The sequence below is a fragment of the Apaloderma vittatum genome, unplaced genomic scaffold (assembly GCF_000703405.1).
Source record: "Apaloderma vittatum isolate BGI_N311 unplaced genomic scaffold, ASM70340v1 scaffold1172, whole genome shotgun sequence".
In the NCBI taxonomy this organism is placed as follows: Eukaryota; Metazoa; Chordata; class Aves; order Trogoniformes; family Trogonidae; genus Apaloderma; species Apaloderma vittatum.
In genome coordinates, this window is record NW_009703940.1 from 60,450 (window position 1) to 75,851 (window position 15,402).

General features: G+C 40.8%; 1 protein-coding gene across 1 annotated transcript in view; it reads right to left on the reverse strand.

The window, feature by feature from the left end:
- Positions 1-15,402, reverse strand: part of CNTN3 (contactin 3 (plasmacytoma associated)) — a gene marked incomplete at its 5' end in the record, with an annotated part of 50,732 nt that overhangs the window by 8,097 nt on the left and 27,233 nt on the right. The window contains 6 exons of the mRNA XM_009864817.1: positions 178-248; positions 931-1,080; positions 1,191-1,349; positions 2,537-2,654; positions 5,972-6,147; positions 7,455-7,582. Of these exons, the coding sequence (XP_009863119.1) occupies positions 178-248; positions 931-1,080; positions 1,191-1,349; positions 2,537-2,654; positions 5,972-6,147; positions 7,455-7,582 (802 nt within the window). The remainder of the gene's footprint in view (positions 1-177; positions 249-930; positions 1,081-1,190; positions 1,350-2,536; positions 2,655-5,971; positions 6,148-7,454; positions 7,583-15,402) is intronic.

The window sequence follows — 15,402 nt, forward strand, 5'->3', positions numbered from 1 at the left end:
GACCTGGGAAAGCCAAAAAAGGGGAGGCAGCCGTGCATAGCTCACATTACAGACTGTTACCGAGCACATACACATCCTCGGTGAGAAGCTGCTGCAGCCAGGGAAAAAGCATCTTTTAAGAGGAGTTTGAATGAAAACAACCACTCTCTGAAGAAAACTGCTTGCCAGAAAACTTACATCCCATGTTATGACCAGTTCAGACCTGCTGCCTCCGCCCCCACTGACTTCAGATGGGGGAATTTCGGGAGCTGTGAAAAGGAAACGGAGAGCTGTCCGCACAGAGTAGATACAAGAGATGACAAATTCATTTAACGTTAACCTCACGCTCCAAAGCTAACCCGGTTACGTTCCTATTGCTTTTGCAAATCAAGGTAAACGCTTTTGAGGCAGGTTGGGCAGCCCTGGAGAGCCCCAGCCCCTGCTTCCATGCTTGTGAACTTTTAAAAATTGGAGGCAAGCTTCATTTTTTTTTAATTTTAATAGGCTTAACTTATGCAGCTGTATTGGGCAAAGGACTTATTCCAAGTAAACTCCTGGGGTTTTAATTGATAAGTTCTTCGGAGCCACATGCTTGTTACATGGAAGGTGTACACTGATCAAACGCTAGGAATGAAAAAATCCTGTCAAAATTAACCTCTTTCCATCGATTAATACCTTCAGACTCTGCAGCACTGCCTGAAATGACAGGCTTTGGCATACTAAATACAGTTTAAAATGTATTTAGATGTTAGGCTTCTGTGATGTTCAGGAACGCGACACAAACTGTCCCACAGCTAAATGGAAAAATCGTGAACAAACTAGTTATAGGCTTCTATATTCAACAGTGATTCCAAGCTTGTTTGCGAAGAGCAAAAGATATGAACGCTCCTTTTTTTTGTGTGTTAATAGTCAAGATTCTTGAATTAAAAACAAATAGAAGAACCCACTAACCTGCCTCTTCAGTTCTTACTTTTTCTGAGGGTAAACTAGGTTCTCCACCTCCTATTTTGTTACTGGCAACTACACGAAATTCATATTCAACCCAAGGATTTAAATCCACCACTGTGGTTGTGAATGTTTTTCCATCGATCACATCTGGAACTATTAAAAGAAAAGAAAGGAGGCAAAAAAGAGAAAAAAACAAACTAAGAACATGGTGTCCCTGGTCAAAAAACATTTAAACAGAGCCTGTAATAAGAATTGTGTTTTACCTGTTGTAACTCGCTGCCAGCCGACTGAAAAGGGTGTCCTTGCTTGTACGGTGTAAGTGGTTACTGGGCTGTGATTATCTGTGCCTTCTTGCCAAGAGATCTGAGCCGTGGTATCAGTTATTTCATCCACTTTCACGTGTTCGGGGGGCCCAGGTAAGCCTAGAATCAGATTGAAAAATGCAGTGTTTTGTAAAGCCAGTACCCTGGAACTCAATAACACAGGCAGTATGGATTCCCATTTTATCACCACTGTGGGAGGAAGAAAACAACTCAGCCTGGAATAAGAACACTTGTAATTATCGTTTTACATTTACTAACCTTAACTCTGATAAGCTAAATCTGAAATACTCTGACCTGCAGTACAGACAACAGGGCTTTGTGTTTGGGCTTTTTTCTTTTCTTTTTTCTTTTTTTCCAAAAACCTTTGGTTCAGCATGATCTCGCTTTCCAATATCTTTTTCTTCAGTTCTCAATATCCTCTTTTAATCTACTAATACATCTCAGTAGTCTGCCAATTTGTTATCTACAGCTGTTTTACCGTATGAGGCACTGTAGCCATTTTTTCAGCACAACATCTGATCAGCACCCTGAGCAGCAATTCAGTCAGGCAAGCTTTCTGCTGCCTTCTGGAAAATCCTGATTCTGGGCACCCTGGCAAAAACACTGTTGGTTTTTCTTGTTGTTGTTTGGTCACATCTGTACCAGCAAAGGGGATTAAAAGAACTAACAGTACATGGACAATTAGAAAATCTCTGGCATATTTTAAAATATATCCAGTAAGTGTTGATTGCATAATGTGCTTTGCTAGATCAAAGCTTTTCTCTTGCAATAAATGTAGCTGTATCATCAGCAAAGCAAGCTACAGTTCTGGGTTAACCCGTGAGCGTTCCAGCTCTGACTGAAAAGGGATAAGCGTGCATTATACTCTTTAACCTCTAGCACATCCCTAGGACAAAGCCTCTCCTAGGCTCTGGGAACAGTTGCCTATTTCACGGGAAGGATTCTGGAGTCACCAACCCCAACTGCTCATTTTGCAGAGGCAGCAGCTCCCAGCACCAAGGCCCTTCATCAGCGGCTTGAAGAGACTCTCAGTGAGAAGAAGAGATGAAGTCAGTATTATGTCCTCTAGCTCTTAATTTCCCTGGGAAAAATTAGGCTTCATCCCAAAAACTGAGCTAAAGTTCTCCCTAACTGCAAGACAGAACGACGTAATTCAAGCCGCAGTCATCCATCACATAATTCAGGCTGTGAATTGGTTTTGTAATCTACAACATCAGTTGTTTTTGTAATCTACAATATAAAACAGTCAGAAAATATGACTCATGGTAACCGAAGCTGAAATTTACCTCGTACGATAAGGTCCGCTGCAGATGCTACACTATCCACTTCTGTCTTCACCATACAAACGTATTTTCCGCTATGTTTCAGCTGGATGTTTCTAATCATTAAATCTCCTGACGCACTCTGTTGAAATGTAAAGTTCTTATTAACATAAATGTACTACCTTGTAATTTAATATTAAGATTGTACTGGTAAATGAAAAAGAAATCAACCAAAAATGTTGAAGACAAAGCTGCTCAAAAATTGCGCTGGCAGGCAGTCTGCAGGACAGCAAGTTATTACCCATCAGCTGCTCCCTGGTAATTGTCTGCAAGGTTTTTTTCCTAAAAAACATGAGGCAGTGTCCCTTTTTCAGGGAGAAGTAAGCTACACTATGGTTAGCTCGCACTGGGAACGTACCTCCTGACTGCTATTAAGAACCATGAGGGAGTTAGTACCCTGTGACCAACCATTTGTCTCAAAGCCCTAAGGATGAAAAACGTCATTTCAGTGGCCATTAACCAATTTGACTTCTAAAAAGAATTTGTTATCACAGAATTTTAAGAATCTTAAATGTGTAAATGACAAAGAAAGATGAATTTTGTCATTTCTACAGGTAATTGTGAGCACACTTTTATGTAAGGGTTGTACGTTTTGGGCTACGTTACCTATTTTAAAAGTCTAAGTTCTTTGTTGAATATTCCTTGGTCATTTTTTTTCCCATTGGTCTCTCATGAATCAAGGGCAACTTGATTGATAAATGTAACTTTGGCTCACATTAGGGTTCCTCATATATGATGTGATTTCTACATCACTGAGTAGAGAACTTGATAGTAGACCTTTGGTAGCCAGCCACTTCAAAAAAAAAAAAAAATCTCTTCTCTGTGTCAGCTGAGTTACTGCTTTAACCCAGTTTACACTGTATTTTCCAGCTCAAAAATCTCAGTCACATTTCAATTTTTAAAAGTTTTTATATTTTTTGGCAGGTACTTTCAGCTACAGACGACTGATTCTTGGCTGCAAGTTAGTTTGGGAGAAATGGGAAGACAGGATCCTGGAGTTTGTTTTAGCCTTAGAAACAAAAAACTAACAACCTTTCCAACCATCTGATTCTTTTCCTTTGCTTCACACTCATCATTTCAGCATCACGATGCCTCACTTCTTATTTCAACACAAGCTGAAGACAATTCTGCCTGTTTCCCTTCCACCTGTGTGTAAACACGATGCCTGGACTCCTATGAAAGCAAAGGCATAAGCATTTGCAGGACAATTCAGCACTCGTTGCCTAAAATACATTAGAAGTTGATTCAAAATTCCTTCTAGTTGACTGGAAGTGGATATTCAGGGAATGACCAACAGCAGCAACGCATATTCACGAGAGAATCACACTAGTTTGTTTTGCTAAAATTTCTAGCAAACTAAATTTAAAACTTCTCAACAAAGGGGGACTATCAAATACAATCATTTCACTTGAAATAAAACCCATTGGACGTAACATTTGATTTTGAAATTATTTGTGGACATTTTGGGGAAGAATCCTGAAGTACTGGGGGAAACACAGAAACCTGCAGTAGCAAAAAGCTCCAACATCGAAGTCACCCCTTAACTCCCACCACGCTGCAAACCACCAGCGGTACCCAAGTTCTTGCCCAGCCACACTGAATCTTTGTCAGCGGGGACAAGCCCAGGTGACAGTAAGATCACCTTTCTTTCTCCATCCTACACAGAACACAAATAAAGAGTAGCCCACCCAGGATGAATTGGTGCTGAAATTGCTTTTGCCTCTCCTGACTGCGTAATGACCTCAGCCATTGCTGGGCTCTATAACCTCTCCCACCAGGTGATACCCAAAATAGTTTAGAGGCAACCTGTTCCAAATTTTGGGAGTCTGCTCTGTTTGCCACGCTCTTTCTATAAATCATCTGTCTAACAAAAATAATTAAAAAAAAAAGAGCAGTAAGACAGTGTTGCATCCGCTATTTTTCTAACCATCTGGAAGACCAGGTGGTGGTCCCACAACATTCCCGCTAACTACTACATGTCGGAGACCTCAAGCACGTGTGACACCAAAACGTGCTTACTTAGGAATCTACCCACTGAAAAATTATTTTCCTTTTGGCCATCTTTATGACCGAGAAGGCTGAAGTTATTTTGGCACAGATATTTTCATTTAACAACTACACGCTGTGACTATTGGCAGCCTTAGAATGTATTTATACTTTTTTACTTACCGTGAGTTGCATATAACTCTAGATGAAATTACTGCGCTGACCTTAATGGGATACAAAGCCCCTAAAGTATTTTTGTGGATCTCTTGGTAACCTGTGAAGTTTTCTACTAACGAGCTTCAGTCCCTTTTTACATAACTAAGAGGTTAAAAAGAAAAACAACCCTAAATGTTTATATTCCATAAAATCTCCCAATTCTGTCCCTTACGCCAAATTTCCAAGTAAAATGTTCTAGATTCAGACTTCTGAGTTAGGCAATACTCATCCTTCAGCACTAACTGAGAATTTTTTTCTAAAAAACCCAACTTTTTGATACCTCAAGGCTTTGATTTGGAATCATGCCTGTGTTTGTTTTAAGGAAAAGCTGGAATTTTTAGTGAGAAAAAATACTGCATTTTCCAATCAGCTTATGAAGCTTTAATTGAGGCAACCGTCAGATTCAGGTTTTGGTATCATTTTAACCTTTCCTTTCTAGTATTACTATTTGTATATCCAGCCAGAGTACAGCTGGGGGGAAATATTACTAAATAAATAAAGTCCATGTAGCAATACTGGAAGGTAACGGGCTATGAAATCGGAGCATTCCCGTTACAGCATGACAGATGGTCAGTTTGTAACTCTCAAAACATTTCTGTGAAAATGTACGTGATATATGTATATCTCATGGCTCCTACAAGGAAATCTCATCATCTCCACATGCATTTATATTTAATCAACTGCAAACTGCAGAACAATCTGTGTGTTTGGTGCCTACTGATTAAATGCTACATCTTCCGAGGTTTTACAGGCAAAAAGAAAAAAAGGTTAGGTGTTGAAATTTCACAGTTTCGCAGGCAGCAGTGTCAAACCCACAGCTATTCCTCTAGAGCGCGAGACCTGGCAAGAATATGCGCAAGGGGACTTTACGAAGGCTTAACAAACGGCCAGTTTTGTGCTGGTGCTCAACCCTCTGTTCTGTTTTCACTTGGCCACGGCTTGTACTGTACTAAGACCTTTTGCCGATAACTGATTTCATTCTCTTGATACATCCTTCATCTGTCTTAATGCTTTAAAACCCATCAGTGTCACCATGGCTGCCTCCTGGTCCCAGCAGCATCTCTGCACAGGAGATATATGACATATAGGGCTCCTCAGAGCTTTGAGGGATATGCCAGGATGCAAGTGCAGGAATAATGAGGAAAGATGGGATGCGCACGTCTGTAAGGCAAACGAAGAGGTGTTTTTGCAACTTACCCCTCCGACCTTCTCAAAATGAGAAGCATCTTTCCTGAAATCGGTGAGAGTTCCATTGAAGTACCAGGTGAAGCTGATGTCCAGGATAGGATCGTGCTGAACCTGGCAAGGCAAGACGACGCTTTCTCCGACAGTGACATCCATGTTCGAAGGTGCCAAAGTAATCCTTGTTGGCTCTGTCGAGAGCAGAAATATCAATTACTGGATTCCTGGGTTACCGAGCTTTGCTTGCTACTCACACTCTTACCACGTTCTTCCAATCTGATTAATGACCGTCACTTCAAATTATGCAGCTGGACTACAAATGCTGCTGCCCGACCCCTCTTGTTGGAGCATTGTGTCCTTGCACATTTACCGGCGGGAGCTACTCGATGCTGAAAAGGTAAATTTTAACCTGCTGTGTACAAGCCAATATACTTTACAAAGCTAAATGCACTGTGGCCCATGGCAATGAAATTACCATTCAAGAGCGTGCATGGTTCTCAGCAGTAACACTCATGTTTTGGAGCAGGAAGCTGTAGTGGCAGCCGCTGGAAAAATTAAGAGGTGGGAGTGAGAGAAGGAGCTAATAAAATCTGGAAACTAGAGGGAATCCACACAGGGTAGAACCCATTGGATATTTGGGTTCATAGATCATATAGAACATAAATAGTGTTATTAAGAACAGCTGCTTGTTATTCCAGAATCATGCTAATGGAGAAATATTTCAAGTATTGTAAAGACTGTAAAAATAAAATTTAATTCTAGAAATCCTTTGTATATAACTCTATTATTTGTATAAAGGGGCATGAATCATTTAAGAGCACAGACTGAAAACATGAAGCTGTTAATTCACCGAACAAAATTCTGTACGGATCTATGAGATAGACAGCATGTGTAATGCAGTAGGATATTAGATAATTCTGAGTTTGGAGAATCTTTCAGGTATTCCTGTCTCTAAAAAAAAGAAGGGCACGAGAAGACATTCTCCAGATAAACTTCACAGACTACTGGTCCTTTTAATTCAGTATCTTAGACAGCAGCTACTAACGGATGACTTAAGAGGAAGGGGCAAGAACCCTTTAAACACAATCATGTATACAATTTGCTTTTGAAAGACTTTGTATTTCACTTGTCCCTGAACGCTCCTGCAGCCAGAGTTTCTACCATATATTGTTCCATAAGCAAACACAATATAGTTCTTTAGGGCTAAACAGATTTTGGACTAGAATCTAAGATTACCTCAAATATGTTTTTGATTGTTTTTTTCTCAACAAATTAAAACCACCAAACCTAACTTAAAAAGCATAACTGCACTATTTCATATTTAGATAAGTGAGAGACAGGAGCAAAGTGTTCAGAACTCCGTCACCTCTGAGAAATCCTTCTGTCTCTTTCCTCTCAACAAATAGCCTTTTATCTTTATATAGTGTTAAATACACAACTTCTCACTCTCTTTACTTTCCACCACCTCACAGGGGACCCTCCGTTCCAGCTCACCTACCTGTAACTATTAAGTTCGTTGAGCCACTGGCTGTTCCAAACTGGTTTGTTGCCAGGCACGTGTAGCTTCCAGCGTCCGCTTTGGTCACATTGGCTATTCTTAGTCCTCCATCCTTTAATAACGTGATTCTAAAAAAAAATTACAAGGAGATTTTGAAAGTTGCAGCATCGGTGTGTAGAAAAAATGATTTAATACTCATATTGTTACCTTAGATATATCAAACTGCATCAACTACCAGCCTGATGCTGGAAAATTTTGTGGCCATACACTGACAATATACAACAAATTTGAACCCATCCATGTATTACTTGCCATTTTGGACACCAGTAGAACCAACGCTTAAGGTATGTCTGTATGCACATGTATGTTTGTGTGTGCGAGACAGAAATCCTACATTCACTCCCATCTTTTCCAGCTGCGCCAACTGAAACTAGAATACTTTTTGACTGTATTATGTCATTCACCTCATGCAGTCTGGCGTGGTAACTGCAAAATAACTGTGTTATGATGATGCGTCGGAATGTTTTCAAAAACAGTCTCACATTTTGCACTTTTCAGTCTAACACTGACTGCATTGAAGTAAGTCAACATCTCCAGAGAGATGCTTATGAAAGATGTGCAGAAGAGACGACCCGCTGTACTGGTATGGACAGAAGAGCACCAGCATCCCCGCAGCAGAGATGACATCCTAGACCACAGCACTGGAGGGAGGTAAAGGTAAGGCCAGATTGATTCCCCCTTTCACTACTTCTAGTCCTCCCATACTCTTAGATGCCTTCTACCAAGTCTTCCCTAAGATAACCGGGAAGCAGCTCGATAACTGTATAGAAAAATGTGCAGAATAACTAACAAAAAAGTAAATATTTGCCTGATGTGCCTAAGTCTGAAGAGCTTCAGAGATTCTCCCTCAGATCCCATCAATCCATTTCAAAGGCCCTAAATGCGAGGTTATGCTGTCAGTTCCCTAAGCACCTGAGCTAGAAGGTATTTTGGAAATGTCCCAAACACAAATCTAGATACACAAAATCAACAGAACAACAAACTTTTAATGCTCCAGGTGAGCCTCTAACTGCATTAGCTGGAATCTTACACACGTGTCAGAGTAAGTATCGGCTGTGAAGGTAGCAAATGTCATGAAATTTAACATTGCTATCTCCCCATTTCAGAAGTCATGAGGATTTTGCCTTCTCACTTACATGTACTTCATTATTAACCCGTTTCTTTCTTCAGTACAAAATTAATTAAATACACGCCCCTGCCGTGCTTCTTATTTTTAACAAACTTGAGGTCAGTTACCATCAATAGATCTTAAATTTGCCCCAATTTACACTGAGTTCTCTAAAGCTGAATACGTATCACAAAAAGTAGATGGCGGAGTCTGCTGTGTTAGGTTGGAACCGGGATCATCTTGTCCCAAGCAGGGGATAAGCAGGACGCTCACTTGAAAACAGGGGTTCCTTGCTGTACCCACCAGCTCGGCGTGAGCAATTCCCCATGTGAAACCCCACGAGTGCTACAAGAGCTGAGGGAGCATCGTGCAACCTTGAAACCGCTGCCCCAGCTGCAGGGCAAGTCTGGAAAGACCTTTCAGACCGAAGGCAGGCACGGCAAAAACACCCGCTGGGATTTAACTGCGCTGCTGAAATAGAAGTTGGCCCGTAAGAGGTATGTGCTTCAGTACTCTGCGCTGTCATTAGTTATTTATAGTGATTTTTATTATAAATAATACAGTGTTCTGATGGGGTTTTGTGGGGTTTTCTTGTTTGTTTTATTTTTTTTAAGCAATGTGTCTGAACCCATTATTTCAGGGAATAATTAAGCTGGTGACCATTAGTTCAGAGGATAATTAAACTGGTAAATAAGGGCAGCAGAATGCAGGTCCGGAGTTTAATGGCTCCAGTGATCTCATCCTTCACCCTTGGCTTCTCTGATCCTCCAAAAAATCATGTTCACTAACTGCAGACCACAGCGGTGGGAGTCTATCACGGCTCTGTAGTTCTGCTGCTCCTTTCAGCAAGTCCACCCGACCCTCAAGGCCCCTCGGAGACTGCATTTTAAACGTCTGAAAGCACAAGTCTGAATTCCTTCCACAGCTGCAGCAACATTACACAGCTCTTTACAATGAAATAAGCACCACTTTCAACTGTTTTTCTTAATTATTCTGAATTGTGTTTTATATCTTCTAAAAAAAGGTCCTGCAATGCTCATCGCTGCAGCTGAACCACACTTCTTTAGGGCAGTGATGATACAATTATGAAATTAACAGATGCAAATTATAAGTGATAACAAGTCACCTTGTTAAAATGTCAGACAAAAACATCTTATGGGGGGGAAGAAGAGAGTTATAAATAGATAAGACCGCTGATTGGTTTACATCTGAGGTAACTTTCAGCCAGTCTTCCAAGGGGTACGGAGGTTCCGAAGCCGATGTGGTGGCATTTGATGTGTATCTGGAAGGAGCGTGGGCTTCCTCGGTGTCAGCCCTGAGGCTTATTCACATGGTTTGCAAAATTCCAGAGTAATATTTGGCTGCACTTTTAGATGGAACATTTATAATTAATTAAATCTGACAACATGGTTTATAGGTATTTTCAAAGTGTTAAAGATGCAATGTCATTACAATGACATCAATAAAAGGGGTTAAAATGTATCTGTTATGGTCACAAGCAAGCTACTGAGTTGTTGGACTTTCTAGCTGTCTGTATAGTTTGCAAAGACATATATTGCATCATCTAGTCTGAAATGGTTTCCAGTAAAAAACATACAAAAACAAAAACCCAACAGTGTTGACAAAGGCTGAGATCAAAGAAAAAAAAATAGGATTGGGGTATAAACCAAAAAATGTCTGTAGTTCAATTAAAATGACCCACATTTAGAGTGCTCTGAGTTATATGCAAGTCTAGGTTGCCTAAAATATTTAAGAAATAGACTTATTAAAACCAAGAGATAACTAAGAATCAAGGGGTTTTTTTCCAGAATTAAAGGAAGAAACAACAAACAAATCAATTCTATAAAAAAAATAATATTGTCAAAATCTTTACTGGTAAATTAAAAAGAGAAACACTTTACTTTTCAATTACAAAACAGTAAACGCAGCACAGCCTATGAAAACACTGAACCCCGAAATAGCTCTACCCCACTGCTGAAATATTAGACGAACTGAAGCTTTTGGGACACTTCAAATTATGAGATATTCACACACTGTGATAAATGTACTGTGGCTGGTCTGCTGCCAGCAAGCGATCTGGATCCCTAATACAGAAAAATAACACGCCCTTTGGCGTTCCCTGCGCCCACAAGTGTTTTTCCAACATGTTCTGCCGAAGGCCAGCAATTTTCAAAGTGAACTCCATTTTCAACAACCTGCATGATCTTGATGCGCTGGCAAACGGCAAAAACTCTCAGCCCTGCAAAATAGAGATAATGGTTGGAATAACACTTTGGCACATATCCCTCTGCCCAACTGGAGACTGATTTAGGACCTGTTTGGCCATCAGCTCAAAACATCATTGACTAAACCATCAGCTCTTGCTAACTCCTGAGCAAAATTGTGGGAAATAGATATCTGAGAAGAATTTTTCTTTTTCTCCAACAGTCTGTTGGTCTGTTCTCCCTAGTGGCGAGTGATACAACAAGTGGAAATGGCCTTAAGCTGTGCCAGGGGATGTTCAGGTTGGGTATTAGGGAGAATTTTTTTACTGACAGGTTTGTAAGGCATTGGAACGGGTTGCCCAGGGAGGTGGTTGCGTTGCCGTCCCTGGGGGGGTTTCAGAGATGGGTACATGCTGTGCTGCAGGACATGGGTTAGTGGTGTTGATAGGGCCAGGAAAAGGATGGACTTGTCGATCTTGAAGGTCTCTTCCAACTGAAATTGTTCCATGATTCTACGCTTCTACAAGGATGGCATAAAAAACCCCAACTCAACAAACCTACGACAACCCCATGTCTTAATTCATGCCCATGCTCTTTGACTGAGGTCAACAGAATGGGGAGAGGAATTAACCAGCTTCAGGACTTCAGGGCTCCTGACTTGAGAGGCCCGTGTTGGTAAAACTACGAGAGTCTTCCTGTCCCACCCAAACTGGGAGCATATACTTGGCATTACAGACCTTCCAGACAGCTGAGGGACTTCAGTGGGATTATGGTCTCCCCCGATTTTTGCCCAATCTCTCAGGTTTAACTCACCAGTTACCTTAACCATAACCCTCCATGGAGGAATCCACACGTGGAATGAGCGCGTGCACTTCTCATGCCGATAAATTGTTTTGCTATTGTTACACACCGCCCCAATTTTTCATATTTTCAGACACTGAAACAAGTATCTGAGACAGAGGGCAAGTGATGCTCCAGTTTGCCAACAGGATATCCGTCAGCTTCGGTATCTGTAGCATAAGAATATTCAAGCTGTTCTGCATTCACTGTCCCCGTACCTACTTGCTCAGAGAACTGGGACAGTGTTATCTAGAGGTTTGCAAGTTTTGCCTTAATGACCAAAATCCTGTTAAATTGAAACGCTGGTGCACTACAACCATATACACAGGACTAAGGGCCAGAATGCACCTCAGGACGCAAGGCTACAAAGCTGCCACCTGAAATGGTGTCATTAAAGAACCTGCTAATAATGAAAATTTGGTCATCTTCCTGTGATAATGCTTTATTACTAAAATAACAGACATAATCAAACTGAGTAATCACTGCCTTGCTATTTGTAAGATTATTAAAAGAAAGACAACTATTTTAGATCCTTATTGATATGATAATAAACATAAACATATTGCTCTCCACTTCGTAACACTTTGGTACAAAGTGGAAAAGTGGGTCAAAACTGCCTTTTTATATATCAATCAAATTCCAACTAAATTAAACCAGATTAATTAACAGGGAACTGAGAAAAAAAAAGAAAGCTCCTATTGAAGTACTGGTAAGCAAATGCCTTACTTTCCACATCACAGCATTTCACACTGTAAACCAAAATTAAATAAAAATACTTAATTCAAACCATAGCAAAGATAAAACCAGTAACTGATACTTCTAAGAATCATACAACATTTTATTAGGAATTATTTCTCCTCCTTTCTTTCCCCCTTAACTTGACATCACTTTGCCACAGTCAGATACGCTGAAACTAGTTTTAAGAGAATTGCACTGGTATGTCTTCTAGTTTGCAGCATCTTTTTGGTTTTTTCTAGTCTTGGTGAATGTAGAGACACCTAGGAATCATGGTGGATTTGTTTACAGGTAAAACACAGCTCCACATGATCCCCAAATCCTTTATATTAGGTATTTGAGCCAGGAACACAGAACTCACTGCAGCCAACATACAGTACTAGATGTCAGTACTAGATATCAATAAAAAATCATAAACATACATAAAATATTTAAAGAAGGCTTTAAAGGGGTTATCTAGGTTTCAGCCTATTTCAGAACGTCTCCTGGTTTTGATGAGTTAAACTAGTATCAAGTGCATTTAACCTTGGTTAAATGTCTTTTTTGGAGGATAAAAGAAAAATAAAAGCACATCCATCCAGAGATGGAGGTGTCTCAGGTCAACTTTTAACACCGAAGAAGGTACATGAAGGCAGCCACAGTCTCTGCTCTGAGGCACTGGGGGTTATGGCCTGCTATCTTCTTTCAATGCCTAATTAATTTAATGCCCATTTTTTGTCTTTGCTTCTACACATTCTACAGTGACTCCTATGCTTTCACGTCTCTCCATTTTCCACTGCTCTTCACCGTCTATCTCTCTCTACTCAAGATACTCTAAAAAACCTAAACACTTATTTTGCCAAAGTACCAAGAAGCAAGATAGTGTTCTTCAATGTTCAGTGACTCCTCAGTGCAGAGCTCGTGAATTCATTTAGAATTATATTTTCTTCCCTCCACAAGACATATAATTTTCAGTTCATTTAATTAAAATTTACTGAGTCATTATCCAAATCTTCTACGTACTGGAAATGCAGCAGCATTTAAAAATAAATTAAGAATACAAGCAACAGCGCCATCAAAATGAAAATCTTTCAGGCTTTACTAAAGTAATGTGGTCAGTACCTCCAGCAAAGCATAAATTCTCATATGACAAAATACTACAAATGCATTGAAGTAATGGAGTATTTGTGCTTCATTTTTATTATTCAAACGGAATTTTCCTTAAAACACATCGATTTGATTTGTGTGGCCAGATCTTACGGGACATTTTCCAGCTGTCATTAAGGACTAGTTCCACCCTCAAGCTAAGTCGTGTTTGGCCTCTAAGCATTCCAAGAAAAACTTCCCAGTTTAGGTACAGTCCAGACTAGCACAGTCACCTACCCCAGTGTGCTGGCACATCCTCGGAAGAGGATGCGCTCCACCATTTGCGCCTCTTTACATGAAAAAACAAAACATTACGCTGTCCCTCTTTCTCTACCAAAGCTGATAAACTCCACTATCCCACCAGCAGACCTACCAAAATCAAGTGGCCATTGTAAGGGAGGGCAGCGTCAGTCAATCTCTGTGGGTCTCTCCCAAGGAGCGCTCTGGGACCCTGAACCCTGCCGTAGGTCTGAGCTCCAAACGTAATTAAGCTCAGCCTGCCCCTCCTTGGTGAAGAGCGTGCTGGACCTCTGTGGCCAGCATGAGCCCTTTGGGGAACTCATTCCTCCCTTTTTCTGCAATTAAATTTAAAAAAAACAAACCACGCCCTCCTGCCCCAACAGATTCTTGCATTAAAAAGGCGGGTTAATGGTTGAAAAATGGACCGCTAATTGGAAATACTCTCCTGAACTGCAAGAATTGTAGTCCTGCAAGAAATTCATGAATTGCAATTATTCAGAGCAGACAGTAATGAACTCCAGTGCGTTCTGCAAAGAATTGCATTTCTGCTTTTCTCTGAAGGTGAGCGTACTTCATTTAGATTAATTCAGGATTATGGGCTTGTTATTATGTTTCCTCTGTAAGCCATTTGCAGCGTGCTGTCAAAAATATAGCAGGAGACACTTTGGGCCACATTTTGGAAATAAGTGCACTTTGCAGAACTAAAAGTGGTAATTTATTTTCATAAATCTGAGCAGACAGCATCATGTATGCTAAATACATTTTCAGGAACTAAACATTGCTTCCTTTAGCCTGGTGCCATCACCCCAAATGAAACTGGTAGGTATTGCTTTTGAAGGGTAATCCAAAACAACTATTAAGACCAGATCTGCTGCCCATCCAGACAGAAAGCTCACAAAGCAAGACCCAAGTCATGGCTGAAATGCTCTTCTGGACATAGGTGGAGACCTGCAAGGTCCGGGCATCCCTGGTAGCTTTGATTATGGTGAATTGAGCCGACAGTGGTCAGCTGAAGGCTGATGATAGGCAGAAAAAAAGCAGGTGGGAATGGGAAGGATATAATTCCCCTGCTTGCCTTTTTACAGAAAAAGTAGGGGAACAACAACTAGGAATTCTAAACGGAGAAAATTGGGTGCACAAGATGATGGGAGGTTTCATGAGGAAGGAAAAAACAACTAGTGTTATTTTGAAGGTTTGGCTTGCTTGCAGCCAAGCGGCCAGCTTGCGTGTCTGCGGTGCCCTGTCGAGCTCTAGAATGGCAGGTGCCTAATCTTCTGCCAAATTGCCACATTTGACAGCACTTAACACCGGAACGCGTGAAAATGACTGTGGTACCTGTGAAGAAAGAGCCAGAGCTACACAGATCAAGGTGACAGCAAGCATCCAAACCTTTTGGGTATGGGAGAGAACTCGAGCCTCACAACAGAGCAGATAATAGTCTCAACTGGCAGCCTTTAAAAGTTTTCATTTATCTGCGTTTAGAAATTTTGTAACAAAACCACAAGGTGGTGTTTTTACAGGAATAGGACTAGAGGAATTTCACCTGGTTCAGAAACAGCTTCCTGACGATAGGCTAAGCTTTGTAAAACCTCATGCAAAGACCTAGAGGAGCAGGGGCTGGGTTCATGAGATCACA